General features: G+C 45.4%; 1 protein-coding gene across 2 annotated transcripts in view; it reads left to right on the top strand.

The window, feature by feature from the left end:
• Positions 1 to 20,221, top strand: part of PPM1H (protein phosphatase, Mg2+/Mn2+ dependent 1H) — a 654,208-nt gene that overhangs the window by 507,454 nt on the left and 126,533 nt on the right. For both annotated transcript variants that reach the window (XM_086919094.1, XM_086919095.1), the window contains one exon: positions 7,634 to 7,752. In XM_086919094.1, the coding sequence (XP_086775220.1) occupies positions 7,634 to 7,752 (119 nt within the window). The remainder of the gene's footprint in view (positions 1 to 7,633; positions 7,753 to 20,221) is intronic.

The raw sequence follows: 20,221 nt of genomic DNA on the forward strand, positions 1-20,221 counted from the left end.
TAAGTGCTGGAGATGTGCCGGAGTATCCGTTTGTGGGATATATATATATATATATATATATATATATATATATATATATATATCACGATGTAGGTTTTTCGGCAGAGCCAAGCCACTTTCACGGCGGGCAACACGGCAGGGATGCCGATCCCCAATACTCCAACTCAAAACCCAGTTGTTCAGGAATAATTCACTGGTGCCGTGGCCACAATTTTTAAACAGTGTTTATTTAGGCATACGGGCAAACCCAACGCAGTTCACAACTGCAAAACGCGTCGGGTGTGCCCGTATGCCTAAATAAACACCGTCTAAAAATTGTGGCCACGGCACCAGTGAATTATTCCTGAACAACTGGGTTTTGAGTTGGAAAATATATATATATATATATATATATATATATATATATATATATATATATATATATATATATATATATATATATATATATATATATATAGTTAGGATTATTTTCAATAGGAAAATCGCAGCATTCTATTGGGAATAACTTTGGCTCCGGTTGAGGAATCTGCCTGAAAATTTCCTCACATTTGCCTCGCGGCGCTCCGGTCCTTTCCTGAAAGAGTGGGGGGGATTCATCAAGCGGGGGCTGAGAAAAAAGGGGGGTCCCCAAACGTGTTTTCCCCATGTTAATTTCCATAGGGCGGTCAACCTCACTTTTAGCCCGAACGGCTGAATGGATTTCCATGAAACTTGGCAAAATTGTAGGGACTGGTAGACCGATGTGCCTTTGCTATGTCTCAAGATATGTGCTCCAGTAAGTTTTGAATAATTTAGGTTAAAAAATATATATATATCTATAACCGCGCCCCGGTACGCGCACCGGGGCGTGAACCATCGTGCTACGCGAGTTCGCGCGCGGAAAGCTGATTGGCTCTCTGGTGTCTGTAAACATTCCAAACAGTCCGGAGTGGCCGCCATATTGTGTCTCGGTAGGATCGAGACACAAGAGGTGACAAAAACAAAGAGGGAAATTACCAAAAGGGGGCAGGATAGACCCCCCTGACCCCCTAAGTTTGATGTGGGGGCCATAAAAGGGCCCAGCGGGGCAAAAAAAAAAGAAAATGTTCGATTTGCGCGGGGGGAGCGCCCGGTACGCGCCCCGGTGAGAGCACCGGGGAGCGTAACATGGGGAAAAAAGAATGACAGAGTTTTTAAAAAAGTAGCCTTTTTTTATAAATTGGAGGTAGTTCTAAAAACAACTGTTTTTTTTTCTTCTTTTTGTCGTTTTATTTTTTTTGTTTTTTGGAACATTTTATACTTTTTTTGGCTTTTATGAACAGTTTTATATTTTTTTGGTATTTTTTTGTGGGGACAAACAAAAAACAGGGAATTGTAAACAGCTCAACTGGAGCAAAAAAAAACAGGAAAAAATTAAGGCTTCTTTCGGCACCGGTGGTTATCTCCAGCACGGTTTATAAGTTTGATGCTCTGCTCCCCATAAGAAATGGTAGTCCCACTAAATATACAAGTAATCTTGTAGTCTCCAAACTGGCGTTGGGTGCATGGGACCATCTCTCTAGTCCCAGGACGCGATGGAGTGGGTTGTTTAGAGGTGCTCGGAGAAGATTGGGGAGGGTTTTTGGTCAGTTCTCTGATCTCTGCTGCTGAATAGTTATTGGGGTGCTTTCGTTGCATGTGGCGTAGCATTGTGTGATTCCCAAATTAATATTTTTTTGCAGGGTTTCCCCTGGAAAGTTCAGCGCCACAGATGAGACAGGTCACCTTTGCAGCATGAACTTTTTTGAAACCCTTGGGATTTTAAAAAACTCCCATATAAAGTGCTCCTTAGGTTTATATGGGGGTTGTCTTCAGACTGGAACTGCCTTCTCTCCTCCTCCTCCTCCTCCTTCTCCTCCTCTTCTTCTACACCACCAATGTGATGTTGTGGTGGTCCTTGTGGTGGTGGTGGTGGTGGTGGTGCAGATGCTCCAGCTGCTGCTGCTACTGTAGCCATTTCTCTATCAATAGAAGCAGGTCTTCCTCACTCAAAGAATAAAGTGAGAATGAGGAAAAAAGGTGGGGTCTTTCATCATTTGGAAAACAAAACTGTTCTGAACCAATGAAAAGTGTTATTTTCAGGTCACATGAGCCGGGCTTTCATCATTTGGAAACCAAAACTGTTCTTAACCAATGAAAAGTGTTATTTTCAGGTCACATGACCCGACGCGCTTACGCTACGCACCCCGGTGCGCGCCTGGGGGCGCGCCTTGGGTCGCGCCCGGCGGCGCTTACGTAGCGCGTTCGTATGCGCGTGGATGCTTCCGGGTGCGCTTACGCCGTGCTTATCACGCGGACGTGGCTATGCGATACGTCACGATGATGTTTTCTTTCGCGGCAATAGCGCTAACGGGACGCTCACCGGTACGCGCCCTGGGGCGCGCCGCAAGACTTCGCTTACCGGTGCGCTCACCGGGACACGCACCAGGAGCGCTCCAGGGCAAAATTATTATTATTTTTTTTAAATGAAGAAAATTCATATAAAAAATAGTATTACATAAATATACAATATAGGATTCATTAAAAAACTATTATATTTCATAGCTATAGAAATTTGCATAGGTTTCACATCAGTTATAGTGAGGAATTTGCAATTAAAAAACCTATGAAATTCACTGAAAAAACCATAGGTTTCACACCAGTTATAGTTAGGAATTAGCATTTAAAAAACCTTTGAAATTCACTGAAAAAACACAGGTTTCACACCAGTTATAGTTAGGAATTAGCATTTAAAAAACCTATTAAATTCACTGAAGAAAACATAGGTTTCACACCAGTTATAGTTAGCTAGAAATTTTACTGACATAAAACCATTGAAATTCCCACGTTATAGTTAGTTTGACTCACTATAACTTGCGCGCCTGCAATGCACTGCTGATGACGTCACATATTACATCACTCATGACATGGTCAGTGACATCACTCATGACATCACTGATGACACAATCTTTGTGACAGAGTGACAGACCTCCTTTCAGTGTCATGTAACCCTTGAAACACATATTCAAAAATAGAAACTAACATTTTCAAAAAAATGGAGATACCCATACCAGTTACAACAACCAATTCAGTAATACCACCATCTATATACACATCCACTCATTCACGAACGGTTCTATATAGTCACTCATACATATATTCACTCATCATATGTAGTGAAACACCTATACATCCTGTTACACACCGACAGTCATCCAAAAGTTACTCACACACATACTCACACATGCAAATAAACTTTTGAACATCCATTTATTTGCATATACAGCTATACACACACTACCACCTTACTTCTAAGGAAACTTACACATACTTACTCTCTTAAACAATCACTTATAGAAACACATACTTATTTAAACAGGAACTCTTACAATCTCTTACTCTCACATATACTCACTTATATACATCAATATTCACATATACTAGATTAAAACATATGTAGTTACTCATAAAGACACTAGTGAGACAGTCATTTACTTAATAACAAACACATATACACACTCATCCACCCATACAGTCCTGCACATATGTTGTCTTCAAAACACATACAAACAGAGAGTCAGTCATTGATGCATCTATGTGCTAAGTCATACCCCCACCAAACCATACAGACACTCATACTGATACTAAAAACAACATCTAATAACCCATATACACACACATGTAGGTACTCACAAACCCATGCAGCCACTTATACACAAAGTGAAACACTAATACATATATTTAAATATTTAAACATTTCTCACTAATATATGTATTCACTAAGATACACTTAATAAGCCAGTTAACCAGTCAATTAAAAAAAAAACATCCATTTAGACACTTATTTAAACATTTATTCTTCCATTGACTTTTACATATACATATATAAAACATATTAATTTTTCAGAAAGACACACATTCACTGGATGGTGTCATCAGTGATGTCATGAGTGATGTCACTGACCATGTCACGTCATCAGCAGTGCATTGCAGTCGCGTAAGTTATAGTGAGTCCAACTAACTATAACGTGGGAATTTCAATGGTTTTATGTCAGTAAAATTTCCAGCTAACTATAACTGGTGTGAAACCTATGTTTTTTTCAGTGAATATATATATCAGCTTGGTGGGTCCGCGTGTTTCATCATCCTAGAGGTACGCATGAGGAACAACGTACCTGTTTTGGCAAGGCAAGACACAACAACAAGCGGATACATCATGACTCAGTAACCCGACGGACAATACTTTTTGGAGGAGAAGGCGCAGCGCTTTTCAGTACTGCTTATTATTTGGACTGCATTTACCAGAATGCTGAGTACGGACACGCCCGGATGGGTGGTCCTTAAAGCCCCTGAAGCCCTCAAAAACACCTGTGGCGAAAATGAAGCTGTTTCCCTTTCCCCATGCCTAGCCGGTGACCAAGGGGAATCTGTCCCCGGAACGCGTGCGGCAATTCAGGTTAAGAAACCTTTGCTGGGAATGATTTACATCGTTTGTTGCCAAAATAAAGAGGTGAAAAATGAACGTTGAGTGGGTGTTTCCACTTGTGGGAGCAAAGAAGTTGTGTGTAAATATATATATATATACTCACCTGTGATCAAGGCGCTGGGGCGCTGAAACTTGTAAGGTTTAAAAGAGGTGGATACAGTTGCCACGTGATGCTGACTCTAATAAACGTCAGTTTGAAGTGAACAGGATAGCTGTGGGCTCTTCGTTTGGGCTCTCCGTTCCTGACTTTTGAGAGCCCGCCCTGCAGCGTCTGAGGCCCCCGGTAAAGCGGAAACTCTTTTAGTACTTTAAATTGAGGGGGCATGACGCGCTCTCCTGCGATAACAAGCTACAAAGGATTGCCATGCTATTATGTTAAGCAGAAGAGAAAGGGAGTTAAGGAGGCTTTGCTTCCTTTTTGCAGACTTCGTGGTCTCCCTTCAAGCAGTTATTTTGCATCATGTGACAGCGAAGAGCACTATGCTTGCAATGGACTTTCGCACAATGCCAATTGAAATATGCCGGACTTTAACATTATGCAATGCTATTTAGCGAAAATTCATATCTTGCCAGAGACTGTGTTTTAATCTACATATGCTGCATTGTGGGTATTGTGGTTCTTATCTCCGACCACATGACCACTTGGATGAAATTATACTCACCTGTGATCAAGGCTCTGGGGCGCTGAAACATGTAAGGTTTAAAAGAGGTGGATACAGTTGCCACGTGATGCTGACTCTAATAAACGTTAGTTTGAAGTGAACACGATAGCTGTGGGCTCTTCGTTTGGGCTCTCCGTTCCTGACTTTTGAGAGCCCGCCCTGCAGCGTCTGAGGCCCCCGGTAAAGCGGAAACTCTTTTGGTGTATGTATATATATATATATATATATATATATATATATATATATATATATATATATATATATATATATTGGATGCAAGTACACATTTAGCACAAAGACATACCCAAGAAAAACAAGCACCACAAAGAGCAGCCACTCGCATTTTGGCATGAGTTACCCCATGAACTCATTTTAGATTCTTCCTTCAACTGCAAGTAATTATGCACCGTGGTGTAATACCGTAAGTTCGGGAAATCCGAGTAACACTTGAAACAGATTATTCTTACGTAATGGAAATTTCGCTCAGCCTAGTGCAACGTCTACACATGACTAGTTAAGAACCAGAACATTATTTACTTATAAACTATATAAAGTCCTTATGATCCTATGGCCAAGCACTCTACTACTTAATAAGATAGTTCATGACCTCCAAGCCAACCATATGTTAACGCTCGGTTCTCAAAATCCAACAACTGAGCAAACATTTGTGATCATTGCTCTGGCTGCCTCTATAAAGATCACTGGTTTTGGTCCACTAGACCTTTTTGTGGCTGGCCCTCAGTATTTCACAACTAGACGACAAAACTATTCTCTAGCAAGAGTTCTACAATCCTCTCAGCCATCTCTTGCTATGGTTCCAAGGGTCAGGCAGATCAGAGGGAGTGGACGCGCCTTCTCTTATTTGGCCACCCAGGCATGGAATCAACTTCCTCTTGAGTTTTGTTTAGTGATATCTGAGTAAATTTTTAGGAAAAAGCTTAACATTTGGTTAGTTGCTTTGGCATAATTGTTTTCTCTGTATTATTAGTCTTCAGCACCAAGGCACTCTTATGAGCATCTGCGTACTTTACAAACCCATGAATTCAAATCATGAGTGATGTAATATGTTAGGTAATAAACAGTGTATGATGAGGACGCATGTTATAGTTAGTTTAGTAAACTATAGCTGATGAATTTGAGTTATTTGGGGGGGGTAAATGTTTTTGTCTTATTTCAACACTTAACTAGAACCTCACTTTGACCTTTGTTTTTGTAAGTGAATATCTAGGAGTTTTACATTTAGGTAAGGTATTAATCCCATACGAAACTATGTGCCACCTAAGCCTTTACTTTTTTTAAATTAATTTCTTGGCTTTTTTTTAATCATATTCAGCCAAATCCCCCACTGTGCACAGCCTTTGGCCATGCACAGCTGAAGGTTAGCCGGAGGGCCTGCCCTGCCCCCAATCTGGCTGTGGCCGGGCAACCCCCTTTGACCATGTGCAGCTGGAGGTTGGCCACCGATCCTGGCCTCCTGGCAGACCATGCACTGAACCTACCATTCTGCGCAGCCTTTGGCTGTTTGTGGCAGAGGGTCGCCTCCAGCCTGGCCCTGCACCCAAGCAGTCAACACCCTTGCTTCGCAGAGCCTTCGGCCGTGCTTAGCTAGGAGTTAACACATCATGCATCCATCACCCAACAGACACAGCACCTGTGTTTTTTGAATTTATATATTTGTTGGTGGGTACCGTGGAACTAATTCTGTACCGCCCCTCAAGCTTCACCTTCATAGTACCATGGTAGCATGCAAGCTGCATCTGTGAAGCCTGCACCCTACTGCGCTGCCATAGGGTTGAAGCTTGAGCAGCGGCTCCCACAGGAGTAGAGCAGTATTTCACAGGAGAGCCATGCTGGGTCCCTTGGGAGTACAATGGTACGCGCGGCATGAACATTTATTTTTTATTTTTTTTTAATTTTCATTTTGATCTCTGCGGTAGGGGTGAACGGGAGGAAGATATCGATATTGAAAGCAATGGCACATTTTTTACCATTTCTCTCAGATTGTTAAACCGTGTAATTTGAGGGAGTGTCAGTTCAGACCAGGGTTTGAGACATGTTCTGTCACAACTAAAATATGGAATCCTACTTTCTTGAAGAGACAGTAGTCGCAGGATCATTTTAGAGACAGAGACAGAGACAGCTTTAATCAAGGCAGCTTTTAGCAAATATGTTCCCGGAGGTGTGCCAAAACTTCGATTAGCCCTGACTGGAGGCATGAGATTGGGCAACTAGTCTGTAGTGCCACCTGCATCTTGCTGGTATTTGTGAAGGACCCTGGTGGTGGTTGCTCCTCAATGTCTCATCCCCCCATTATGTTACAAGTCTCAGTTCAGTCCCATCATAAACTCTAAGTGTGTGTTGATTGTTAGTAGGTTTGTGCTCATCTAAGCAATCAGCGTCCTAGTTCACCTAGAACAGTGGATTAGATGATAAGGAGAAAATAATTGTTACTCATTATTTAAAACGTTCCTTTTTCCCCTCTCACTAGGCGTATATGCAGCCGCACTTGCTCGGAAACGAGTTCACGCACTTAGAGTTTCCAAGGAGGGTGCAGCGCAAAGAGCTTGGAAAGATGATGCTGTTCAGGGACTTCAACATGACTGGCTGGTAAGAGCATTCCTTGTATCAGAAATTAGAGCTCATTATTGGCCACAAAACTGATGGGGTTTGTGCAGGGCCGGCCTTTAGCATTGGCGAGCTGAGCCGAGGCGCAATATTCTGAGGGACGCGAAGCTGTGTGCATAAGGTTATGCCAACAGCAGCGCCCTTCTTATCTTGTTCCAGCCTTGTCCTTGACCCTGCCTCTTCGTTTCTGTCTGATTCGTCAGTTTAAAGGGGGTTTAGTACTTCATTCTTATATGGTGGGCGACGGTTTTAACGCCCCTTTAGCCTCCTTCTTTGCCCTCCCTTCACCCTCTGACCCCCGCTGGCACACATGAACAAAACCATCATCCGTGTGAGGCAGCCATGCTATTGTGATTAGGTGAGTTGGGGGAGGTCCGGGGATGTTTAAGTTCAGGGCCCATTCCCGGCTCATCCTGGTACTGACCAGTGTCAGAGGCGCAACTAGAGCCACATTTGGGGGGGGGGGCTAGGAAAATATTTCGGGGGGGGGGCTGAAACTTTAACCCCTTTGCAGCTGGGCAAATTCCCATGCTGTGCTGGGGGGCGGGGGGGCGCGCACTGCGCCCCTGTGCTCATGACGAGGTCAGCTTGTCATGAGCAACGGTGGTCGTGTGCTCATGACGAGTTCACCACACCCGTTTCTTTAGAACGTTCGTACAGCAGGGGAATTAGCCCAGCGTGTGAGCGTTCTAAAGGTCATGACGAGCTCAGCTCGTCATGAGCACACAAGCACCGTGGCTCATGACGAGCTGATTCGAAGGGGTTAAGCAATAGGCAGAGTGGAGCTGCAGGGGCCCTTGGAAGGGGTGAAACAACATCAAAGCCTCATTAACATGCACATGGTCTTTTAAAGACCTGTGAAGTGCTTGGGTTACCTCGGGGGGGGTGGCTGAAGCCCTTTGATTCTAATGGGTGTTGCGCGCCTGACCAGTGTACACAAAAGGGAGCCCCGCTGCCTCATTTAATTCACTACCATCAGTAAAGGCGCCACATTTCTCCGCCCACGCCAGGGCACTATCCTAGCAAAGGCCGGCTCTGGGGTCGTGGCACCAGCGGGACACCTTTTGGGGTGAAGATAACACAGACTTTCTTAGGGAAGAGCTTGGGGAGGTCGTCCTTGGATATTTAACTACATACAAACATTAGGTGGCAGCAGAGCACAGGGAAGGCACGAATGGCACTGGAGCTCTTTCAAAGATACTTAACATGTCTACTTGTGTGCATTCCGTCTATCCTTTGTTTGCTGTACCTCTAGTTTCAGCTTGAAATTCACAAGTAGGTCAAACCTCTGCCATATTTACACAACTTGCCTTCGATGCAGGGATTATTACATTAAGAGCTCTAATTCTGCCTTCATATGGATAGTGCTAGTTCCTGCAACACGTACACCCTGGCTATGCTAGTTAGGGAAAGTTGTATCTAAGGCAAATTAATTTTGATCTTTATTTCTGATCCTCAGTGGCATATGTAAATATAAATGTAAATGTAGAGTATTTATATCGCGCACTTCTACCCGGAGGCCTCGTAGCGCTGTATTCATACCGCTGTGGAACCCATCCTGGCTCTCTTGTGAAATGTCCACTCCTGGGCACCCCCAGAGTGAAGCCAGGCATCCACAGCGCTGCTGGGGCCGTTGTGGAGATTAAGCAAGCTATTGCCCAGAGTCACAGAGTGGGACCCATGATTAGACTAGGCACCGAGGCGAGAATTATCAGGTCCGGGGAAATTGAGTCCAAGAGCCGCCGAGGTGGGAATTGAACCCTGGTCCCGGGCCAGACCTCTGCATCAGGGTCTGGTGCTCTAACCATTGAGCCACGCTTCTCCACACATAGCCATTAATATGAGATACCAAAGCACAAGAGTGAAAGATACTGAATGTTTTTATAGATGTGCAGTTGCGAAACTGTCAAAAAGTACCCCGAGTGGTGGGACGTGGCAAAGCTACCGACCAAGATGGCGGTGTAGTCCTGGAGCGCCGCCAAACTCCTCCCAACAATAAGTGTGCATGGCAATTAATCAGCATTAAAAGTACAGCGAAAGCGCAGAAGGGGCCACTGCACCAGCAGAGATCAGGATAATGCGAGACTGGTGTGACACGACCCGCTGTTGCCTGAGTTTTGGATGGTGACTGCTGCTGAGCGGCTGGGTACACAGATACGCCTGGGGAAAATACTGCCCACCAGAGCAAGGAAACCCAGACGGACTACGGAGGTGTGCAACGGCTCGCAGTGGCTGCTTCGGGGCGATAAGTGGAAAGTGCCAGCGGTGTCGTGCTGAGCCCCTCAGGGTGTGACCGGAGTCGGCCGGGGTGTGTGACCTGAGGGACAACTGCTGTAGAAAAAGGAATTGTGGCGCGACTGCCCTGCTGCCACCGGAGGCAGGCCCTTCTTGCATCGGCCTCAGGGTCAAACCCGGTGCGAATGTGGCCAGCCGCTGGGGTCATAAGGCTGGCAAAAGCTGGGTGGATCCCACTGGGAGCAGTCCTGTTCGAAAGCAAGCTGATTAGAGGAGAAGGAGCCGGTCCATAATGCGGGGGCCACGGTGTCACCTGAGGGGCAGGAGAAACTGTGCCAGGTCCTGTTGACTCCGTGCGAGGGCCTCCATCAGACAGAAAGCGCTGTCGCTCTTCTGGATATATATGTACTGGGTGCACAAGACTAGAAACAGTGGTGGATGTAAGTGTAGCAGAAGATAGCCCACTGGCCAGATAGTAAGACGCTTGCGCCACAAAGGGGCAAGTGCTTACAAAATGAAGCACTTCAGGGCCCAAGTCCACAGGTCATCACCGAGGTAAGAACACATGGATGGCCTGCAGTGGCTCCCATTAACATTGGTGCATTTTACACCTATACCCAGCCACACAGTGCACTTATTTGGACGTGTGTGTCATGGTTTGTGGTGACACAAAACAACGCAATTTGACCTTCGCCAAATCCAAGCCCACCAGAGAACCTACTGGCCCAGACATGGTGGAGGGAGTCGTAGCCCCGGACACAAACACAGTGGTGCAGCCAGGATTGGAGGCTGTCATGGCAGGGTTCTGGGCAGGATTCAAAGCTCTCAACACCCGATTTGATGCCTTGGATAAATGCTTGGATGTAATGGGTCTGAGACTGGACCCCCATGAAGGGCACCTTGATACAGCAGAAGGCACAATTTCTGCTCTGGAAGACTGCTCGGCTCAATCAACCAAAAGACTGGAATGCGTGGAAATGTGCCTTAAGACAGTGGCTATGAAGAACGAAGACCTAGAAGCCAGAAGTAGGGGCAAGAACATTCGCATCCTTGGTATACCAGAGACTACCAACACAGGGCGTCTAGATGGGTTTGTGGAACAACTACTCATTAGCCTGTTTAGCCACGAATCCTTCTCTCATCCATTTTTGGTGGAAAGAGCCCAACGCTCCCTGGGCCCCACCCGAATCCGGGATGCCCGCCTCGCTCGATAATTGCATGAATCCTTAACTTCCAGGACAGAGACATGGTCATGCATTTGGCAAAAGAGAAGGGTCCTCTGAACTGACAGGGCTCATTGGTTTCCCTTTATCCGGATCTCACCATGATGGTGCAGGACGCCCATCTGAAGTATACTGGAGTCAAAGCTACCTTCCAGAACCTGGGACTGAAATACGGGATGCTATACCCTGCACGCATGATAGTGGATGTAGATGGCAGGTGACACATTTTTTACACACCAACAGCGGTGCAAGAATTCTGCCAAACTCTTCCAAAGTCTAAAAATACCTACACCACAGACTCTCCTGTGGAATCACTTCCCGACTCCAACTCGGGGGCCAGCGCGGACCTGTTCTCCTCCAGCTGAGCTCTATATAACCAACCGTCATGACAGGGTGAGAAGATACTGGTAACTAGGTAACATTATCCCTGCAAAGGCAACAAACCTTAAATCACATGCATGATAGATGATTACATGGTAAGACATGATGCAGTAAAGGGGGAGCTGGCGTGGCGTTGCCATCTCCCAAATGTATTTACACTACTTAGTTAAAAAAAGTTTGAAATGTCATCAAGATTGATGATATGCAGTATTTAGGATGAGGGATTTCCCCGTAGTGTTGGATATGGATCTGGGAGCGGGTGAGGCTGGAAGGGGATGTTAACAAAAAAAAGTACTTCGAGTTCACTAGTGCTTTTAAAGTGTCTGCATAATAATAATAATAATCCACATTTGTAAAGCGTGAACAATCACCCATAAGGGTCTCTAGGTGCTGGGGGCCGTCAGGAAGATTAAGCAAGCTATTGCCCAGAGTAACATGGTGCTGGGCTAATCTGCCGCCGGCGCCAGGGATCGAACCGTGATCCCCAGATTCCAGCATCAGTCGCCCTGGCCGCGTCGCCACACCTCTCCCATATTAAGTCCTTGGGGAATGTCCATGCTATTGGTTTGGGTCTAGACTTACTTTTGGAGCAGCACTTCAGCAGACATGTACCTGCCCCACACTGTGGGTGCGGTTCATGGCTCCACACCTGCCAGTTCCCACTCCCCATAAACACAAAAATGACCATGATATATAACTCCAGGCCATGCATCCTCGAAGGTCGTGTTACCCGGAGGTATACATCCCCCTAGACAAAGCCTTATAGCTCCTACTGTAAAGTCGTGCTTTGACAGGCTGAGAGTCTGAATGCAAAACAGCAGCTTAGAAAGCAGAATTACTGTATCATTACACTCATCCTTCTGCCCTGTACCTTCTGCCCCACCTCACACAGCCTTGGACTTCCTTGCTTTGTAGTCCAACCTTTGGCCACCTCTGTCCGTGGGATGCCATTACTATTTAAACCGTAGTGCCTCAGACATGGCGGCACAATATGGGCCTAATTGAGAAATGGGCACATCCAATGAGCATCCCAGTCTTATTTTTCTGCCTTTCCATGAGCCTTTGTTCTCTAGTTAAGGAGTGTGTCCTTGTAGCAGATCTCATTTCATGGTAAAGAGTGCCATAATTGAAATATGTTCAGCCTTGGCACGGGGAGGGGGGTGGGGGGATGAAGCTGGACAGATTCCAAATGATTGTACTTTGCTCTGTAGCACGAGGTGAAGAAGTGGTTGTTCTTGTGGTTTGCGGATGAGACAAAGTTGGGGTACATGGAGTCTCATTTTTAGCTGGTGGAGCAGACAACTTGAGATGTTATAGAGGAGTGTGGCCTTTCTATGTGGCACACACTTTTGGTTGTGGTACTTGAACAGAAACATTTCCTCCCAGAATGAGTGCTGTCAAAGACCAACATGAGATTATCTGAAAGTTTTTTCCCATATCCACCACCTCATCATTGTGAAGATGTCCACAAACAACCAGCGGATACAGGAAAGATGTAGGTTGGCCCTGTACCTTCACATCGCTATGCTTTGTGTCCCGGTCTTGTAAATATAACTTTCCTTCCAAAGATAAAATTGTGCAGGTAGACACGTCCGCCCATCCCACTGTCTAGAGTGCTGGGAGGGGGTGCCAGCAGTCACTGACTGAGGTGTGAGGATGAGAGGGGTAGGTGTGTAGAGTGCCTGCTCGGTGCGTGGTCTGGAGAGCCAGCCTTGTTGCTGATCAGGGGGGTACCTTCAGTCGCTGGCTCCACTCTCCGGAATGGTGAACAACCTTTACAACAAAACTTTTACAACGCACTACCATTACAACGCAAGCATTACAACGCAAACCATTACAACGCATTGCGCTGGGGGGGCGCTCTAGGATAGGGAATAAGTTTAATTTTCTATCCAACACCTTCCCTAGTGTCCGGGGGACTGGAGTTGGAATAGAAAATTAAACTTTTCACTATCCAGCACCTCTAAGCACTATGCGTTGTAAAGGTTTGCGATGTAAAACCCGCGTTGTAAAGGCATGCGTGGTAAAAGCATGCGTTGTAACGTCATACATCCATAATTAACATACAAACAGTAAAGGTGAGTCTGAGCGTTGGTACAGCGGAAGAGTGAGCGGGGTCCTCTGTTTCTGTGGTAAGAATGGTTTTGGCAGACTCGGCGGTCCTGGGATCTTGTTCTGCCCTCTCTGCATCAGAGGGTTCAGCGGATTCATGCATCCACTGCCTGAAAGCAGTCGGCGAGAGGCTTGAAAGTGGTTGAGGTGAGACAGTTTGCAGCTGGAAAGACATACAGCTAGATTCATGAAGCCAAATTGCGATCGCAATAGCTGCGAATTAGCAATTGCGATCGCAATTTGAATAAAAGGAATTCATGACAGTGAAACCCCTAAAAATGCGAATTCCCTAAGAAAAATTGCGAGTTCGCAAATAAATTCGCAGAATCCAGGAAGAAGCCCATTCGCGAATCGGAAATAGCGAGAAACCATGGATTCTGCGAATTAATTTGCGATATCGCTAAATAATCGCAATCGCTATTCAAGAAAAATCGCAAAATGCGAAAAACCAGAAAATCGCTATTTGCGTCGCGCAAAATAAGGAGAACCCAAACAAGGTGGTAACCAGTAAGGAAGAAAAAAAAAATCAAAAAACTTTAACAAACTACCAACAGGTGCAGGCCTGGCCAAACACACTTAAGGAGATGCAGCTGGAGCATGAGGACTCTCACAATGCCAGGACTCTACATGGTGGTCAGGCGGCGAAGGCTACAGCGAGCAGCACGGAACAGACGTAGGATCCAGGAGCGGATATTCCCCCAGCGGGTCACCCTACTGGGCCAAACTGCGGAGCAAATTTATGCTAAGTACCGCCTGAATGGGGCAATGATCATCAAGCTGATCCGGGACCTAGACCCCCTGATGCAGCACCCAACAAGGAGGACCAATGCCGTGCCCACCCATGTCCAGGTATTGTGCAGCCTGCACCTTCTGGCCTCCGGCAGCTTCTAGGGGATAGTCGCTGTTGCAGGGGGGATATCCCAGCCCACCATGTTCCGCTGCCTAAGGAGTTTCCTGACGGCTATGCTGACCCGGCTACACCACTACATCTCATTCCCGACCAGCCAACAGGACTTGAATGCGACCAAGCTTCAATTTTACAACGTTGCACAATTTCCACATGTAATAGGATGCATTGACTGTACCCACATCCACATCTGCCCACCAGTACAAACGGAATACATGTACCGCAACCGCAAGTCCTACCACTCTCTCAATATCCAGATGGTGTGCAATGCTAAGACAATCATCACAGACATAGTGGCACAGTACCCGGGGAGCACACATGACTCCTTCATATTCCGGCACAGCGGCATTCACACACGACTGGCCAGGGGAGACTTTGGAGAAGGACACCTACTAGGTAAGCACACATGCCCCAAAATAGTACACTGTGATCACGTAGCTGCGCTGAACAGGCACTCACCCTCTGCTCCTATCATTTAGGTGACTGCGGCTACGCTCTCCGTGAGTACCTCCTCACCCCATACCTCAACCCAGCAACACCACAGCAACGGCGTTACAATGCTGCACACATACGCACAAGAAATTGCATTGAGAGGACATTTGGGCTTCTGAAGAGCAGATTCGCATACTTCACAAGACTGGCATGGGTCTCACAGCTGGCGATGGTGGTGCGCCTCTTGTCTCTGGCGTTGCAGTTGGTGGTAACGCTGCTGGCGCTGGTGCTTGCCCTGATGGACCTGGTTGTGTGGATGGATCTGCCTCACCCTCAGAATCCTCATGAGTTTCGTCAATTTGCAGCCCCTCACTGTCGCTGCTGGTGTTTTCAGCGCCACCTGTGATGTAAAGTGGACGTTGATTAATTACATGTGTCTTTCACTTGGAAGGTTGTTACATGAAGGCTACCATTCCCTGACTGGCTGTTGGATTAACTCTATTAGGACATATCTGGCTGTATGGGGCTGAATGTAAATTGTGGTCAGACTACATGTCCCACAATGCAATAGAGATATTCTGGTGTGCATGGGCTGCATGACTGGGGTTTCTTATGGATAGCTCTAGGGTAATGGCCATTGTTAGGGGACAGGGTTGCAGTCGCATGGCACTTACCTTGCCTTTCTTGGGTGGGTCGGGAGGAGTCCAGCCGGGTTACCCCCACGCATGCCTCAGGTTGCAATGTGTCCTCAACGAGATCCTCAAATGGGGTGTTGGGAGGGACTGTTGGCGCTCCCCCAACTGTTGCAAGGCGCTCACCCAGCCTCTCGGCAACCCTCTCCTTGGCACAACCTCGGAGGTCGTACCACCTCTTCTTGAGATCGTCGATCGATCTCTGGGTGACTCCAACAGAGTTTACTTTTGCGCGGATGCGCAACCAAAGTCGCCGTTTGTCGGCCTCTGGCACCCTCCTGGAGTCCTTCCCGAACAGTCTGTCGTGATCTTTACAGACTCCCTCTATGAGATGTTCAAGCTCCTGTTTGGAGAATTTAATTTTACGCTTTCTCCCTGTGGAACTGGCCCCTGCTGCTTCCTGTGACATTGCTGCAGTGTGGTGTATCCAGAATCAATGCTGGAGGTGGTTTAGAGAGGAGCTCTGGGCAGTGCTGCTTCCAAATCAGCCTCAGTATTCTGAATGAGGGAGGGAACTGCCTGCTTCCTGGTTGTGATGTCATCACTGTGCTCGAAATGTGACTTCCCGTTTTTGCGATCTCGCTAATAGCGAGATCGCAATTTCAACACGGAAATTGTCCGATTTTGCGATTATTCTGCGATTTTGGGAAAATCGCTATCGGCTTTTGCGGCCGAATGCGAATCGCTATTTTTTATCGCAGTTTTTCATGAATACCATTATGCGAATTCTAAATTGCGATTCGGTAATAATTGCAATTTAGAATTCGCAGAAAATGGTTTTCATGAATCTGGGGGTTAGAAGGTAAATAAGTTAAATAAAGAAGACGGCAGTCTACTAAAGCTTTTCTCTCCAATAGTCTATAAACAAGTAGTATCCCGTTGTAGTCTAAGAATGTCCATGAGAAATGTGAGAAAACTCAAGTATCCGTTAAAATAGGTATGCCACAAAATCATAAAATACATCGCAAACTCCAGACATGCTGTTGAATTTCTGGAACTATTTATCCATTAACAAACATTACCAAAAATACAGTCTGAAGAGCGTCCTTGGAAAGACATGTGCAGTGTTAAAAAAAAAGCATTTCAGATCTGGAGAGCATCTCTCGGCCATCATGTGGCTGCTGTCTGCTGCAGCATGTCTCTAAAAAAGAACCTGCAGAGCCCTAAAGAGATTCATGGACAATGTCAAAAGTCAATGCAAGTGGGAGCAAGCTGTATTTCAAGAGCTGTTAGATATTGTACTTTTGGCAACACTAAGACAGAGCAGACGTTATTTATGTTCCTGGATAGGCCCTGTCTGAGCAGCTTTAAAATATGGGGCTCTGTTTCATGCGCGAGCGCCACGCGGCTCAGTGATAGAACACAGTGCAGGGTTGTTTCTTTTGTGAATGGCCCCGTCTTCAACATATGGAAATAGCACCCAACAGTAAACCTCTTGACATCTAATGACATCCATTGGCAAAGGGTAACAGGTGCGTGGGTAATGTGAACATAATATAGCGACCTGAAAATCAGACAAGTTGTGAAAATTGAAAAAGAGAACTGTGTTTTTAGTGTAACGTGGATAGAAAGGTGGTGTTCAGGAACAAAAAAAGGATAACATTGTCAACCACGTCTATTTGGGTCATCAGTTTTTGTGTATTCTTCTTCGCTCCACGTTCCCCTCTTTTTTCCTTTTCCCTCTTTTTCCTACTCCCTTCCCCCTATCTATTACGACTCTGACGCAATCGCAAGGGTCATAAAATGCTGCTCCAATGAGGCATTGCTAATGTTAACTCTTAAGGGATACCTGGACCAAAGTTTGGTCCAAAGACTATTCATGTGTGAATTCTAACCAGTGGCGGCTGCTCCTCTAAGGCAGGGGAGCGTCGCCCCACTACTCAAAAATAAAAATAAAATGATAACATATCGTTATTATCATTTTATTTTTCCTATTGCAGTCAGTGATGGAGTGGGGCTGGCCCGAACAGGGGGAGGAGTCGTGTGCACTCTCTAAGTGCGCATGAACTGTTTGGCCGGCCCTCTTGGGCCAACCAAACAGTCATGCGCACTTTGCATGTTCCACCAGGCTGCATTACACAGCCTGGTGAGGAACATGAACAGACTCCCTGTTCCCGTCTGAGCGTGGAACCATGGTGCTCAGAGGAGCCTGTGTGCCCGGGTACTTCCTGCTGCCAGCCCAGACAGGAAGACTGAAGAGGACAAGGACGGGGGAGAGGCGGCGGCTGGCTGTTTCAGGTTAGTACCTTTTTTTTGTTCTGTTTAGTTAAAATCCTGCTCTCCTAATTTTCAATAATTGGCAATTTAGTCACTAGACCTCATCTCCTGGCTATCTAAATGTGTGAATTAAAACTCATTCTCACCAACAAAGATGCCTTACTGATCAGAGCTTGTGTAGAGATCAATAACTCAAAATGGATTATCAGAAGCCCTGTAGAGATAGATCATTGGTGCAATATGGATGATGGTACTCGTATTAGCTCCTTGTTTTGTGAGTAGCTCTTGCAAAATAGTATGCAGTAATAGTGGTTTATATTTTGTGTTTTTAGTACCTTCAATTTGAGATCAGCAAGACTATATTTACAACAATTCCACCGCACTGGCTGGAAAAAAGGGAATTGCTACGTCCTCCATACATTCATTATTATATGCTAAAATAGCTTATCCTCACAAAATGCCATGCAGGATATTTTGTTTTCGGACAATATCTGTTAACACTCAGGGTTTTTTCAACCTTGTGTTGGAAACGCCATGCTGAAAAAGAGGATGACATTGGCAATATATGCCCATTGAGAAACTGTTAAAAGTGATTTAGTGGTCCCTTGGGTAAACACAATCTGCGCTAGATATGTCCCTACATCCACTGATAAAAGAATCACTTTAAGAAATTGACATTTTCAGTTGAGAAGCTTGAAGGGCTATCAGCTCCTATTTGTATGAACAGTGCCCACATGACATTGTAGAAGGGTAAGCACTATATTTTCTGATCTCAAAGTTGACTTTAGGGCGGGCTTTCTGGAATGCAGCATGATATAAAAATGCTAGCTTGTAAAATGCCAGACTTTATGTGGTGACAAGACATTTTGAAAGCTGTTGTTGACGTGTCTCATGTTTCAGGAAATCAACTCGCTTTGTGTCATTAAGAATTTAAGTTTCTCCCCAAAGATCATCAAACAGTTCATGAAGTCTTCTATCGTCTTGACTGAAACTGTTACACAGATATCCATCAGTGTCACAACTTTGCCCAAGACTCACTAAGGGCTCTCTGCAGTCAGAGAAAGACTGTGAGTGCACCATGCATTTGAAGGCATATTGCTGGTCACCGCACTCAGCAGTGTCAAGCAAAATGCTGGATGCAGATGGTACACCCAGAGTGGTGACTGCAATAACTTGGAGGCATTAGTCGGTGTGAGCAGTGGTGGAACTGTGGAATCCAGATGCATGAAAAGGGCGCCAAATGTTGTCTTCGTGTGTTTAGTCAATTCCTGATCCTGAAGGAAGATGTGTGGTCAAGCCATTGAATTACCATTCCCAGGCAAGATGATCGATTGTCCAGAGGATACTATTAGTTACTGTTTTGAATCATATATAAAAAGGCCATTCTTTGAGGAAGATGTATTGCACCACATTTGCTCACTATTTTTCGCTGTGTTCATTACCCTCTTGATCTCTATTGTTGTTCCTGCTCTTTGCTTCTTGTGGCTAGAATCTCTTCAGATTTTTCGATGGGCTCTTCTCCCTCCCTGGTGCCAGTGGGAGTTTGGCCACTCATTTATCTCCTCAGCATTAGTCGCCACTTTCGATCATGCATCATCGGATTACCATTTGTTGTTCCTCCCAAAACTGGGAAATTCTTGAGGAGACACATCACCTTTCATTTGTGTTATGCTGTGCAGGAGCCAACAGGGCTACTGAAAGGAGTCACCCTTCTCTCCTGCAATCAAGAAGAAAAATAACAGTCTTTGTCTCATGTTGTCCTTGACAATTAGAGAGGAGTCTTTGCAAATTTTAACCTACCTGAAGCTTCTTATTTGAAATCTATTTCTGTGTGAAATTTGAAATATCATTGGAAAATTAGTGTGTACGTATTTTTTTCAATACTGTCCTATTTTTTGTCATTTCCTTCCATTCTTCAAAGAATCCAGGTTGCTCTACAAGCCTTTCTTGTGCATCTTCTTTGTCCCTGGTCTGGTGTTCCATGTTTGTTTGTTTTGAGGGTTTACAGAACTCTGAGGCGCAAGACCCACCAGTCTTGTCCATTTTGTTGTTTCAGCATCCTAGATAAGTAATGTTAGAAATGCATGTAGTACCTCATTAAACAGACAAAAAATAAAGCGTTGAAGATAAAATCAAAATACTGAGCTTGGCTTTGAAGGCAGAGCATCAAGTTCCTAAATTACTTCATGTGCCTAGTAAAATTGCTGTAATGCTGATGAGGAAATGTCGCTTTTGGTGTGTAGCAATTATGG

Source organism: Lissotriton vulgaris, chromosome 1_1, assembly GCF_964263255.1.
Source record: "Lissotriton vulgaris chromosome 1_1, aLisVul1.2, whole genome shotgun sequence".
In the NCBI taxonomy this organism is placed as follows: domain Eukaryota; kingdom Metazoa; phylum Chordata; class Amphibia; order Caudata; family Salamandridae; genus Lissotriton; species Lissotriton vulgaris.